The sequence below is a fragment of the Aotus nancymaae genome, unplaced genomic scaffold (assembly GCF_030222135.1).
Source record: "Aotus nancymaae isolate 86718 unplaced genomic scaffold, 86718_ANA_hifiasm-v0.15.2.pri h1tg000049l, whole genome shotgun sequence".
NCBI lineage: Eukaryota > Metazoa > Chordata > Mammalia > Primates > Aotidae > Aotus > Aotus nancymaae.
In genome coordinates, this window is record NW_026988463.1 from 3,676,167 (window position 1) to 3,690,808 (window position 14,642).

General features: G+C 42.8%; 1 protein-coding gene across 2 annotated transcripts in view; it reads right to left on the reverse strand.

Moving 5' to 3' along the window:
- The window catches only part of CREBBP (CREB binding protein), a 156,421-nt gene that overhangs the window by 16,019 nt on the left and 125,760 nt on the right, over positions 1 to 14,642 (reverse strand). For both annotated transcript variants that reach the window (XM_021667261.2, XM_012441866.3), the window contains exons 20-23: positions 9,896 to 9,976; positions 7,112 to 7,168; positions 3,881 to 3,958; positions 3,497 to 3,564 (exon numbers count right to left, since the gene is read on the reverse strand). In XM_021667261.2, coding sequence (XP_021522936.2) covers positions 3,497 to 3,564; positions 3,881 to 3,958; positions 7,112 to 7,168; positions 9,896 to 9,976 — 284 coding nt within the window. The remainder of the gene's footprint in view (positions 1 to 3,496; positions 3,565 to 3,880; positions 3,959 to 7,111; positions 7,169 to 9,895; positions 9,977 to 14,642) is intronic.

Sequence of the window (14,642 nt, forward strand, 5' to 3'; positions counted from 1 at the left end):
AATCGCTTGAATCCGGGAGGCGGAGGTTGTGGTGAGCTGAGATCGCGCCACCGAACTCCATCCTGGGAAATAAGAGTGAAACTCCATCTCAAAAGGAAAATAATGAAATAAAGTTAGACACGGCTAAGAAGGGCCATGCTGCAGTAAAACACCTTATCTCCTCTCCCTTGTGAAAAGATAACTCCCACACACTACTATTTTCAAGTTATCAAACAGAACGACTTTTTTTTTTTTTTTTTTTAATTTGAGAAGGGGTCTCATTCTGTCACCCAGGCTGGAGTGCAATGATATGATCTTAGCTCAGTGCAGCCTCGACCTCCTGGGCTCGTGATCCTCCCGCCACAACCTCCGCAAGTGCTGGGATTATAGGTGTGAGCCACCATGCCTGGCCAGATTCAACCTTTTACATTAGGTCTTTATTCTTCAAATCACCTAAATTAACTGTACTATAAAAAGAGGCATTTAAACAGCTGCCAAGGACCAACAACGTGTTGTGTCCAGGAAGGCACATGGAAAGGGGAGAGGAGCCAGCACACTCAGAAATAAAACTTTTAGTGATGCAGCTTCTCGTGGGGAAAAGGACTGTTTTTGTATGCATTAAAAAAAACCCAAAAAACAAAAAAACACTCTTCCAGAGTAACTTCACTATTTGACACCTGTGATCCATGCACAGGCGCGTGCTCCAGAGGTGGCCTCAAGACAGTGCAAGGGTGAGGGGCAGGCCGTGCTCCCTGCAGTGCACACAGCGCCGCCCTCCTCACGGTGCTGCCTCCTGCTCTGTATCTCTTGATTTGGCTGCTGTTCCTACTTTTTCATCACTCCTTGTCATGCTGCAGTTATGTCCTTGTATGTGCCTTTATGCATATGTGCAAATATTTTTATAGGATACATGTGTAAAAGTAGACTTGCTAAATCTAAAAATGAACACTTTAAATTGTGCCCCTCACTTTCTGGCATTCAACTTACATTTTCATCCATGGCACATGACGGGCCTTTTGTGCCTTTTCCTTTCTGATCTTTGGGTTGTATCTTTTTTAGGAAGGCTTTTCATAACTCAACACAGCAAAATTATTATCTTACTTTTATCCTGAATGCACTGGTAGTTTTGTTTACCTTTCTCACTTTTAACCTACCTGAAATTTGATTTTTCATAGGTGTATGCGAAGGAGGTGGTTTTAAATGCAAGATTAAGGAAGCATACTTTTACTCTGTGACCAGAGACACTGCAAAGACTGTGTACTGACACACACACACACACACACACACACACACACACACACACACTCCGACAGAGCAGAGCTGCCTCTCGTCTCCTACATTTTCTCACGTAACGTTCCATTTCTAGATCTCAGGCTCATCCACCAAATACCCACGGGTCTTTCTGGAGGCTGGGGTGGGAGTGGGGCCGGATCTGCTCTGGGGACACTTGTGCCATTCCCCCAAATCACCTCTTGCCCCTTCCAGGCAATGACTGTTCTATGGAGGCCTGGCTCTCTGGTTAATTCTGTTTTGGTTACTGAGCGTCTGGCCTAGGGAAGAGCTTCCAATTTGCAAAAATGCTTTAGTGAACTCACTCAGAATGGATCTTCTGAAGCAGGGCCTCTCAAATGGAGGACTTGTGCCCCTCCAGGGGACATCTGGCAATGTGTGGAGACATTTCTGATAGACATAATTAATTGTTGAGGAAGGTGTTACTGGTACTGAGTGAGAACAGGGATGCTGCTAAAATCCTCTAATGCACAGGACAGCCCCCACAACAGAGGACTACCTGGCCTGAAATGTCAACAGTGGCTCAGTTGAGAAATTGAGCTGAGGAAAAATATTATAATAGTTTATCAATGAGTGATATGTCAAAAGTTTTTAACAGAGGTAGTGTAAACTATAGGGTAACTCTGGATTTTGGTTAACAACAGAGTTTCAACTTGAATTAAGACACAGTCTCAAGTCTACAGTGTGGCTTCCTCCTCCCCTTCCCCCAGTGCATGGTCCATCCCAGCATTTCTATTTCTCTTCTACTCCCAGCTCCCCAAATACCCTGGTCTGGTTAGGGATACCCTGAGCAACATGCTAGTCACCTGTCCTGCCAGAGAAGGGTGACGGCTTTAGGGAGCAGTGGGCCCGTGAACTTTAGAATACTGCTGCAGTTGCCCTTCTTGTGTGGTTTGCTGGTTAACTCAGAAAAAGGACAGCCTGGCACGCCAAGCTGCAGAAGGCTATTCCAAGACTTGAGAACTGACTCTATAAAGATTAAATAATCATAAACTTTTGAAAAATGCTGTCTTTAAAAAGAAAAGTTGGACAGGCATGAGGTCTCATGTGTGTAATCCCAGCACTTTGGGAGGTCAAGGTGGGTGGATCACAAGGTCAAGAGATGGAGACCATCCTGGCCAACATGGTGAAACTCCGTCTCTACTAAAATACAAAAATTTGCTGGGTGTGGGGGCACACGCCTGTAGTCCCAGCTACTCAGTAGGCTGAGGCAGGAGAATGGCTGGAACCCAGGAGGCAGAGGTTGGAGTGAGGTGAGATCATGCTACTGCACTCCAGCCTGGTGACAGAGTGAGACTCCACCCCCATCCCCCCAAAAAAGTCTACCCATGAAAAGTTACTTCTAGCAGTAACAGGTTGTTCTTTCTGCTTCTGCACAGGCACCACCAGTTACAGTAACATGTCCAGTCAAGTCCACATGCAGGCCTGGCTCCTACTGCTCCAAGGGCGGCAGCTGGTTCCCAGGGGCCCTGGCTCATGCCACTCTGTAGCAGAACCCAGAACCCAAGGGATGGACACATGGCAGCCCGCACAGGGCCCAGGGTTAGAGAGTGCTGGCCAGCACCATACCAGTGTATATGCACGCATGCCCAGAGGTTGAGGGATCTTAGTCTAAGCCACTTGAGAATAATCTGTTGACAAAATTTCTCTCAGAATTTACAAAGTTTACTATATATCTAACCTTTCATCTAAAATATGCACTAATCATAAAAGCTTACTTTCTTTTTATTCTTTTGAGATGGAGTTTTGCTCTTGTTATCCAGGCTGGAGGGCAATGGCGTGATCTTGGCTCACTGCAACCTCCGTCTCCTGGGTTCAAGCAATTCTCCTGCCTCAGCCTCCCGAGTAGCTGGGACTACAGGCGCACGCCACCATGCCCAGCTAATTTTTCTATTTTTAGTAGAGATGGGGTTTCACCATGTTGACCAGGATGGTCTCGATTCTTGACCTCGTGATCCACTCACCTCGGACTCCCAAAGTGCTAGGATTATAGGTGTGAGTCACTGCGCCCGGCCACAAAAGCTTACTTTCACGTAAGAATCAAGCCAAATATCCTCTTTAAGGATGAGACAAGAAAAATACAAACAACTGGGGAAAAAACTAACAAAAATCCTTGGCAACCAAACCTCAGAACCACATGTTGAGAGGAACCAAAGGACAATGGGGACAATTTATACATGTTTCTAAAATGTGCAGTCCGGGAAACAGAAAGCTCCCTCAGACTTACTCTTAGCACTGAACTTGTTTTCTTTTCGAGGTCTGCCAGTTTTCTTCAAGCAGTTATCGCACACAAAACTGCAAAAATAATAGTTGTATGATCAGACTGTATATAATGATGTATATTGTCAAACCAATGAAATGCAGCATTCAGATATTTTGTTAGCTGTTTAAATCACATTATTATAAAATTAAAGAGTGAAGAGGCAGACTGCTTTGATTCCACAATTTGTAAAGCGGGTAAACACTTAGAACTTAAATTTAGAACCAACTGCCATCTCTCTTAATTGCTGAATTCTTGCTGACAACAATGAATGAGATGCAGCAGCCACTGCAGCTGCCCCCACTTCGGCTCTGTGCAGAACCGCCCTCCAGGCCATGGGAAACTACTCACCCTGAAGGCCAAATGATGTCATAGTGCAGAACGCAAATCTGATGCATCTTCCGGCCACACTCCTTGCAATCAACGAAACTAGGAGACAAAGAAGGCGCACTGTTAAGCACACGGAAGCACACAACCAGAGTCACTTGCAGAACTCTGTGTGTGCGTCCACACCTTATTCTCTAGGTTACTTTGAGGAGTGCTGACATTAATGCGTATGTTGGCTACTTCAGCTATATTTTACAACGCATCCATATGATATTTTCTACAGGAAAAAACTTTCTTCCCTTCTTTGTACAAGTGCTTCATTCCTCTTTTCTCCCAATCTCCTTTTGTAACCAGAAGGGAAACTTTATTTTTAAAAACTGCTCTGACAAATACATATTTCACAGGCTGGTATTTCTGACACTGCTACACATTTTAAAGAATAATGCCTTCTCTAGGTGATTTCACATGCCTAAACGGACTTAAAAAATAGAGCACAATACTTTTAGTGTTCTAAAGACTTCTCTTAAGTCTAATATTATTTAGGATACTAATGGGAAACATGGCCAGTTCAAAGCAGCCATGCTAGGCCTGAGGCACAAAAACACCAGTTCTGAGTCAGTTATAAAAGGTGGAACATGTCAGGCCTACTGGTAAACTGACAGGGGTTTATTCAAGTAAACCCTCGTGAAGTGAGAGGATGGGCCACCCATTCCCCATAAATCCTCCACAATGCTCTACAGCAGCCCACGACCATGACCCACCAGGGTTCCGAGAACTGCCTCACCCAGGAATCTTAAATGCCAAGATGCCTTTAGGTCAGGATCTTGGGTTTTATTAACTCCCTCCCTTTCCGCCATCACAATGCATACCTCTGAGGAGGTTGAAGGGACTGGCGAGTATTGTGACTCTCTGTGTGCTCCTGAGCTCTGAGATAGGGCTCCTCTGCGGTATGCCCCTGCCCTTGCCCCCTTAATCTGTCTATTGCACATGCTATGCAAGCCCTCAGCCATGGCTCTACCCTCACCTGGGTTCTCTGCCCAGTCTGCTGAAGGGAAAGAAAAGACACAAACACAAAATTGCGAAACCGTGGCGGCACCTGTTCATGGTCCTATGGCACTCTCTGACAGGCCTGCTCTGTGTGGCTCCCTCTCCTTTCCATGTGGCAGGTGCTTTGAATCTGCATTCCTTTCCTCCAGTGCTGCATCCCCCACAAGCCCTGTCTTTGAAAACTCAGCCACTGAGCTCATCCCCTATACTAAGAATTTCAAAGGTTGGTGCCAAGAACTTCCTTAATTCCTGTGCTGTCTCCAAAGATTCCCTGCTCTCAACTCTTCCCCGCCGTGTCAGGGAAAAGGAGTGCCCCCCGCCCCCCCCAATCACACTGGGGCCAGGTGCAGAGGGTCAAACCTATATTCCCAGCACTTGGAGATGCTGAGGTGGAAGGACTACTTCAGGCTGGGAGTTTGAGACAAACCTGGGTAAAATATGGAGACCCTGTCTCTACAAAAAATTACAAAATTGGCCGGGCGTGGTGGCTCATGAAGCCAGGAGTTTGAGACCAGCCTGGTCAACACAGTGAAACACCGTCTCTACTAAAAGTACAAAAATTACCCAGGCATGGTGGTATGTGCCTGTAGTGCCAGCTAGGGAGGCTGAGGCAGAAGAATCACTTGAACTTTGGAGGTGGAGGTTGTGGTGAGCCAAGATCCCACCATTACACTTCAGCCTGGGCAACAGGGCAAGACTCCGTCTCAAAAAATAAGTAAATAAGTAAAGAGAAACAAAAAATTAGCTGGAAGTTAACACCTCCTCTGCCTATCGACCATCCACTCTAGGGACCTTGTATTTTTTATTGAGTATCCTGTGTTCTTTCATGCCTCTGTCTCTAGAATGCTCTACAGCTTTGACACAAGTGTCACCTTGCCAAAGAAACCAGGCCCAACTGTAGTGATGCTGCTCTGCCCAGGTGGGGTCCCTTCCGTCTGGGACTCACCTACGCTGTCTCCTGCATCAGGCTGTGCCATGACCCAGCTGTCTGTCTAGACTACGACCAGCAGGAAGGGAGACCCCTTCACTCATCCACATATTCCCTCTGCCTGGCACCTACAACTTGAATGTAATATATTTTGAAATTGCAAAGTGGATAAAAATCATAATGAAACTATAAAGTCACAGAGAAAAAAACACATGTTAAAAGAAAGGTGGAAAATCAGGAAAAAAATCTGCTGGTCATGAGCAGGATGGGTGCTCTGCCCTGGCATCTCGCCAAGGCTGCAGCTCTAGGATTTACGTAATTGTCCTGTGTACCAGGTGCTGGTAGAGATGAAGTAACCTGCTGAAAGTCAAGCTAGGTTTCCAGAGGTGGCCTGGGTAGATATCTGTGCCTACCACTTTAGCCACTGGCCTCCCTGGAGTGAGAGGGTCATGACAGGGAAAGCAGAAGCTGTTTCTTGGCTTTGGCTGAGTCACAGCCCACATTTCCCCAGCAGCCGATACTCCTGGAGCCTGTGCTCACCAAAGGGACAAAAAACAGCCAGTATGGCCATGCATTGGAGTGCCCTCAGAACTTTACATTGGGAACCTGGGAAGAGGCAACCACACTGAAGAAACTCTGAAGTCTCTTTAGGGGCTGTTACGAGGCAAGGTAAGCAAATGCAGCACTCTCACTCATCACTGAAAAAACTACTTAACATGCACCAAGCTTCACATTATTTGAGAAAGCAGTTTCTAAGAGGTTTTCGTTCTGGTATTTCCCTTTAAACGATACTACTAGTACTATCTCAACAAATATTCCTACCTTTGGTCTCTAAAGATTCACACAAAATGGCTTCTTAAAGACACCCATAACCAAATTATTTAAGAGAGGTGGTTCTCATAGAACAAAAACATCCATTAACCTTGTCATTGTTAAAATCCAGTAACTAGAGAACATGTTACAGAGACAAACATACTTTAAGTTTAAAAACAATCTATATTTAAAAGATAAACTAACACCAGAAATTCCCCTTAAGGCAACATATTTCCAATGTTTTTACCCACAACCCACTCCATAAAGAGTAACTTTACTGATTTCAAACCAAAATTAAAAGTAAAAAAGAGGCTGGGCACGGTGGCTCACACCTGTAATCCAAGCACTTTGGAGGCCAAGGTGGGCAGATCACCTGAGGTCGGGAGTTCAAGACCAGCCTGACCAACATGGTGAAACCCCGTAATTAGGAAAAAAAAAAAGTAAAAAAGAAACAGTTATATACTTACGGTTCAGGGTCTAAGGTATCATTTTTCTTCTTCTCAAACTGATCCTTTGAAATTGTCCTTGTTTTAAAAAAAGAAAAAATGTTTTATTAACTAAAATTTATCTGTTGAGTATAAACTACAGGGTCTCCTGAATGTTAATGTTATTTTACAACTAGTTTTACAAACAAAAAGAAATGATGGCCACCTAAAATTTCAAGTACATGTAATGATGGAATGAATAGAAAATTTAATTTCACAGAATGCTACAATTACTTTTCCCACATATTCCACTACCATTTCTTTTCTTTCTTTTGTTTTAGAGACAGGGTCTTGCTCTGTTGCCCAGGCTGGAGTGCAATGGTGCGATCATGGCTCACTGCAATCCCAGTCTCCTAGGCTCAAGTGATCCTCCTGAGTAGCTGGGACTATAGGCATGCACCACCATGACAGACTAATTTTTTGAATTTTTTGGTGGAGATGGGGGTCTCACTATGTTGCCCAGGCTCAACTCAAACTCCTGGGCTCAAGTGGTCCTCCCACCTCAGTTTTGAGTAGCTGGGCTACAGGTACAAACCACCATGCCCTGCTAAGTTTTTTCATTTTTTGTACAGATGGGGGTCTCACTATGTTGCTCAGGCGACAATCCAGTTATTAATCACACAACTAAAGAGAATTAGGATGACAATGGAAATCAACTGAAAATGTAGAATTTCAGTCACTCTGGTTTCTCTTACAAGTCGATAGGTTTTTTTTTGTACTTGAATAAAGAAAAGGTATTGGAGCGTAAGTGCCTACACTGCTGGAAACCGCTTCTGTGGCAAAGTCTTCCTTTCTGTTAGGGGAACTCACACTGTGGGTAGGGTGGTAGGAATCACGGAAGACTGAGGAATCCAGTCTGGCAACAAGAGGGAACCACACAGCACTGGCAAACCGAGGCAGAAGCGGTGGGTAGCTGGCAGGCTTTTAGGTATTTCAAGCATAGAAATAAATTGATCACACAATTTGTGCATTTGTGTTTTCTTGCCACATACTGGCCATTCTTTCTTTTTTTTTGACGGGGTAGGGGTAGGGGAGGGGGAAGAGTCTTGCTCTGTTGCCAGGTTGGAGTGCAGTGGCGCGATCTCGGCTCACTGCAACCTCTGACGCCTGGGTTTTAGCAATTCCCCTGCCTCAGCCTACCGAGTAGCTGTGACTACAGGTGCATGCCACCACGCCCAGCTAATTTTTGTATTTTTCATAGAGATGGGGTTTCATCATGTTGGTTAGGATGGTCTTGATCTCTTTACCTTGTGATCCACCGACCTTGGCCTCTCGAAGTGCTGGGATTATAGGCGTGAGCCACTGTACCCAGACCACACTGGCCATTCTATGATTCAAAGGTAACTCTGACAGATAATAAACACTGGAAAGAAAAGTTTAACCCTGTGCAGGAATGAACTAACAAAGTTACACCTGTCCACTTTGGAGCTGGTGAACAATAGGTAAAGCAGTAATGAGGGAAGGAGATACATTTATATTTTTGGCCAAAAACTGGGGTTGGAGAACACTGGAATCCATTAATCTGCATTAGAGCTCAGCAACTGAAAGGATGGAGGTTTAAGTGGAGATAAACTAAATGTAAAGAGTGGGGATGTATATCAAACTAGTTTTTTGCTATTGCCAGTTCTGTGAATGGGAGTAGGTATAACTGAAAATTTACATGGTCGGGCAAGGTGGCCCCAGTACTTCAGAAGGCAAAGGCAGGAGGACTGCTTGAGGCCAAGAGTTCGAGACCAGCCTGGGAAACACAGTGAGACTCCATTTCAAAAAAAAATTAAAGAAAATTTGTAATTCCTCAAAATGGAAGTTGACAACCAGTAGGAAAAAGCAATTACTTTATGTAAGTTTGTTTTTTTTTTTTTTTTTGAGACGGAGTCTTGCTCTGTTGCCCAGGATGGAGTGCAGTGTTGCGATCACGTCTCACTGCAACCTCTGCCTTCCGGGTTCAAGGGATTCTGCTGCCTCAGCCTCTTGAGTAGCTGGGAATACAGGTACCCGCCACCACGCCTGGTTAAATTTTTTTATTTTTTATTTTTATTTAGTAGAGACAGGGTTTCACCATGTTGGCTGGTCTTGAACTCCTGACCTCAGGCGATCCACCCACCTCAGCCTCCCAAAGTGCTGGGATTACAGGTGTAAGCCACCACGCCTGGCTGGAAAAAACAATTATTTTACAAGAAAAGACCAAGGTCAAGAGAGGCCAGCGATCTACAGTGGTAGGCTACAGTACTACTGTCCTGAATGATAAAGAAGGCAGAGGTGGCATTGTGGTTCAGCCAAAACACATTTTTCAGTATAAACGTGTAAGTATACACAATCAAATTAAATGCGGGCATAGTTAATATGAAACAAACCCCACAACACTACACACTGTAATGCCAGCACTTTGGAAGGAAAGGGCAGGCAGATCGTGCTTTAGTCTAGGAGTTTGAGACTAGCCTGGGCAACATGGCGAGACCTTGTCTCTACAAGAAATACAAAAAATCAGCTGGGTGTGGTGCACCTGTAGCCTCAGCTACTTGAGACGCTAAGGCAGGAGGACTGCTTGAACCCAGGAGGTCAAGGCTGCAGTGAGTCGAGATAGCGCCACTCCACTGCAAACCACCCAGGTGACAGAATGAGACCCTGTCTCAAAAACGAAAACCCAAAAAACACTGCATAAAAGTCAAAATGACAGTGGTACTTCCCTTATAGTAATAATAAGAGGAAAAAACAACTTAAGGCCACCCTCCCCTGCCCCAGAAAAAATGACAGGATGATACTTACGTTTGGGGCTGTGAAGGGTCGTCACCCAGGGTCACATTCTCGCCCTGGATCTCTGTGAAACACTTCTCACAGAAATGATACCTGTCAGCAAGAAGGCCATACTTGGGTGAACTGGTCCATCATAACACACAGCCACCCAAGCAACGAAGCCACCAATCAGAGCAGGGCAGAGCACCACGACGAAGGGGGGGCGTTGTTGGTTGATTGATGGGTCAGTGAGGACAATGAAAGGAACAGGGGGCAGGTGGGGAAGGGCAGGATTAGAGAACAGGGAAGGGAACAAATAGCACAGACACAGAGGTAAGACGCAGACACCAAGACAACACAGAGCAGAAAGCCAAGGCAAAGCATTGATTAGCATTCGGTCTCATTGCACACGTCACAGGCCATCATCACTAACAACGACAGGCTCGGTCCGGCTCCAAGAGGCAAATGTTTTCAAGGAGTTGTTAATACTAGAATTGCATGGAGCCCAAATTTAGGAATCTGAATTTTGTTCTTACTCAGAGAAAGTCAAATATAACTCTAGGGTTTGAGATGGAAAAATTTACTTGAACAAAACAGTCTGACAAAAGGCCTTAAAAAAGCAATTTAAACTGAAATAGCTTTATTTTTCAAAATGGAAAATTTATGCTTGACAGCAATTCGGAGATTTTATTTCCGGTATTAAGCCAGATCTTTAAATGTATGAAAATGCTGAGCACCCAGAACTGTTTTAATTTTTTCCTGTTTTCTTTTTTTTTTATGTTAATCATTCAGTTAATTGTGTTACAATACAAATGAAACCAAATCCATATTCTAGACAAACATTTAACATAAATGCAGTCAAGGGTCAAAGACTTTCCACCCATTTATCAATATGAATATATACAGTAAGAAATGTGATATATTGTATAAGAAATACAATATATGTAAATCCATGAACAATCTTTGAAAATTCAATTCTAAGCTTTGATTTGATATTTTTGGTACTGGGATTAATCATTCATCAATCCGAAAGACTTAGCAAATGACTGTTCTGACTTGGGGGCCGTCCAAGATAAGTTAATTTAATCTTTAAAGAACAATCTGCATTTGACAAATTATCCATCACCCCAATTTCTTGTGAGACAATATAGAGTCTGGGCTCAAGCTATCAAATACAAACAATTAAAATAAAAACTATTAAATGTTTGGAAAGGACATAAATGAGAAATCAACAGAAATGCAGGCTGATGCTGCATAAAACAAGATGAGTACACAAGAATACTGTAAAAATAAACAAGCGGGTGGAGGTGGATCACACAAGCGAGAAGAATGAGTGTCAGGTAGCGACGGCAGCACGAATGCAGTTTAGTGCTCAAAACTATGTCTATGAGATGCCAGGAAGGATTAGTATTAAAAACAGTGTGACAGGACTCGAGCGCCAGGCTGAACCACCAAGTGCAGAATGGGATGCGGCGGCTGCAGTCTCACTTGCTCACGCACTCACTTGGCTACAGAAGACTGAGGTGTGGGCCACCGCATGGCCCGTTCATTACCATTAGGACAGGTCCCCCACAAGTCTCAAATCTAATCTTAATTCCACACACTCAGCATTTTGTCTGTTATATTTCACTAACCACACACAAACAGCAAACCTTAAAGCATACAACTTCAGAGCATGCATAATATCTCAAGATGAGCCAATCTTTTTGCATCCGATTGGTGAGGAACATATGACAGATTCACTGTGGATAAGGACTGGATTAATGAAGGTTTCTTGCTAGGACTAATTTATTTGGGACTAACTTAATAAATGATATCAAGATTTAAAACTCTGACAGGGAACAGACAGATGTTTCTCTCTCTATATCTATATCTATATCTATATCTATATCTATATCTATATCTATAGCTATATCTATATCTGTATCTGTATCTATATATATATTTTTTTTCCTGAATGAACTGTAGCAATATTCTGGCCACTCGCTATTTTGTAAATATCCTAAAATCCTGTATGGAAAAGAAGTTCCACGTGCAAGAGGGCATGGTCATCACTGGCAAGAAGGAATTAAAGTACAGAAACTATTACCAATTCAGTGGCAACCAAAACAATATGTAAAAAAGACATTCCCTCAATCCCCATTACTTCCCCCTTTTAAGTAAAACTCTGAACTGAGTGGTCCAATCACAATACAATCAAACATGCAGCACTATGGCCAGCTAGAAGGAACTGTTAAACACGTTCTGAAATGAAATTCCCACCATAATCACAGGTGAGTCTAAAAGGTTTTCAATTCTTGGACAAACTCTTTGCTTTTATTCAAGAAGGACAGCAAGCCCAGAAACATCCAGGAAACAAGAACCATGAATCCATCTTTCCTTATCGAGGAAATTGACACAGAAGGGGGCATTGGTGGCAGAATGGCAGCCCTTGGAGGGTTGGGAAACGGAGGCTCTTCCTGTGTGATCAACTCCCACCCCGGAGAATCTCAGGGTCAGAACTGGGGAGCCAAAGTGTGTTAACAGACTCCTTGTGTGCCCCAAAACTGCTGGAAAAATGGACAATTTGGCCTGTTCATGTTTAAGGAAGGGAGGAAGAGGGGCCCGCAGTCTCACTTTATGACTATTCTGAGAGATGAAGACAGCACACAGAGCAAGGAGCAGTCACCCCCAACTAGAAAATCAGCTAAAGCAATCCTGGCAATCAATGGGTGACAGATGTTATTGCTAGACTGCTCCTACCTTCTTACCTAGTCCATACTTTATTTTCCCTGGAAATACATAAAGGTTCAGAAATTCCCTTTTCAACTTAAGCACCTAGATGACATTTTGCCTGGTGTGAAGCAAGCAGTTTGATGAATATGGAATTGCAAAGGAAAAATATTTCACATAATCCAATAATGATGCATTTCAGGGTTGCTAAAGTTAGTTAGTACAATGTAACTGCATAGTTTATCTGTAAGGGCAATTTAATATATGGAGTAACTTTTCAAATGCAGATTGTTTTAAAGTACCATACCAGTACATATGAATAACTGGGATATCTATAGATAAAATTTATATTATCTATAGATACTAACTGGAAAAGCTAAAGAACAGTTTTCCCAACATGAGTTACTTTCAAATTTGCAAAGTGTGAAAACAAGTGAAAATGTAACCATACGCTAGTTTATGTATTAGGGTTTCACTTGTTTAAATGGTCTATAGGATTTTCTATTGTTCTAAGTGCCCAGTGTAGGACTACAAGTGCCAAGACAATTATTCATAAGAACACTACCGTGTTCATTAATAGTCAAAGTTCAAAATGAAAACATAAGCACTTAAAATATTTGTTACAGAATCAGGCCACTGCTTTCTTAGGATTATAACATGCTAACCTACTCAGATACACTGGTCTAGAGAGCATGCCTCGGATCAGCTGAGGAACACTATGCCTACGCTTCAAAAATTATCCCTAATAAAATGGAACTCCTTTATTTGCATTTCCACTGTTAAAAATACATTACTTTTGTTTAGTAAAAATGCAGTTCTATACAGAAATAAAATTAAACATTTCAGAACTTTCAAGATGGTCCTGTGTTTGTATGCCATCAGTGACTCTCTGATCCTACCAATTCCATTTAACTTTAATTGTTCTCAACATGTAAGACCAAAATCTGTGCAAATCAGCAAAAGCAGGGTCCTAAAAGACACAGGAATAGACCCCACAACACTTTAGAGACAGCGGTAAATAATCTACCTTCCTTCTAGGCCAAAACCGTGTTGGACAATGTAGTAGCAGGGGTGGCATTATTCTGAGTATAGTTAATATTAACCTTTTCTCTTAAAATACCATTAACTTTATTTTGCTTGGTGCAAATGTTTTTTAAAGTGCATTCCTATTCATTATTTCATCGTTGGGCACTTGACAAAATGAGGCTGCCAAGGAAGATGCTATTGTCTGTATCATAGACAAGGCTAAGCTTAATCCATTACCACACGGGGTATGCTGAAGATCATGGGGCTAAAAGTATAAAAGGAGGGGCCAGAAATTCCACAAAAGCAGCAAGTCACTATGGAAGAGATCCCATTAGGAAGGAGCTATGGTATCATTTTAAACTTGATCATAAAATGTTTCTATTGATAAAGGGGAAGTCGAGAGGGAAATCAGACTCCAAATGTTTGACTATTTCAGCAGGACAACTGCACAGGCTGCACTTCCAGCAGGGAAGCAGTTTAGGGTCTGTCCTTCCCCTTTGCACTGGACTTTCATTACATTAAACAGTATGAGGAATAAGCAGGCCAGGCTTATTCCTAATAGAAAAGGCTCACAAACCTTTTTTTGAGACAATTTTGTGCCCAAAGCATTTTTAAAAAAAATAGGATTTTGATGGGAGTTATTATCTTGAATATGGATGTTTTTTAAAACTGAAGAATTAAAACACATAACCACATAATTCCAAGTTTTTCAGGCCTGTGAACAAATAACAAAAAGGCTTCTGTCTTCTTTGAAGTATAGGACATAAGTAATTACTATGACCAAACAAGAGTAAAATGATAAAAAAACGCCAAACCCCAGCGTTGACACTTAATACTTGAACATAAAGACAAAGAAAAGACAAAAAGCTCTATCTTGGCCACAGAAAATTCAGTTGCCAGCTCATAAAATGGAGGCAATGCCACACTTTGAGCAAGACTCCCGACCTGTGGCTCTAGGCATGTTGCACTCACACTGCAGCTGCACGTGGACACTTAAAGGCTGCGGTACAGATAAGCTGACTTCTCAAACAACTCCAAAACT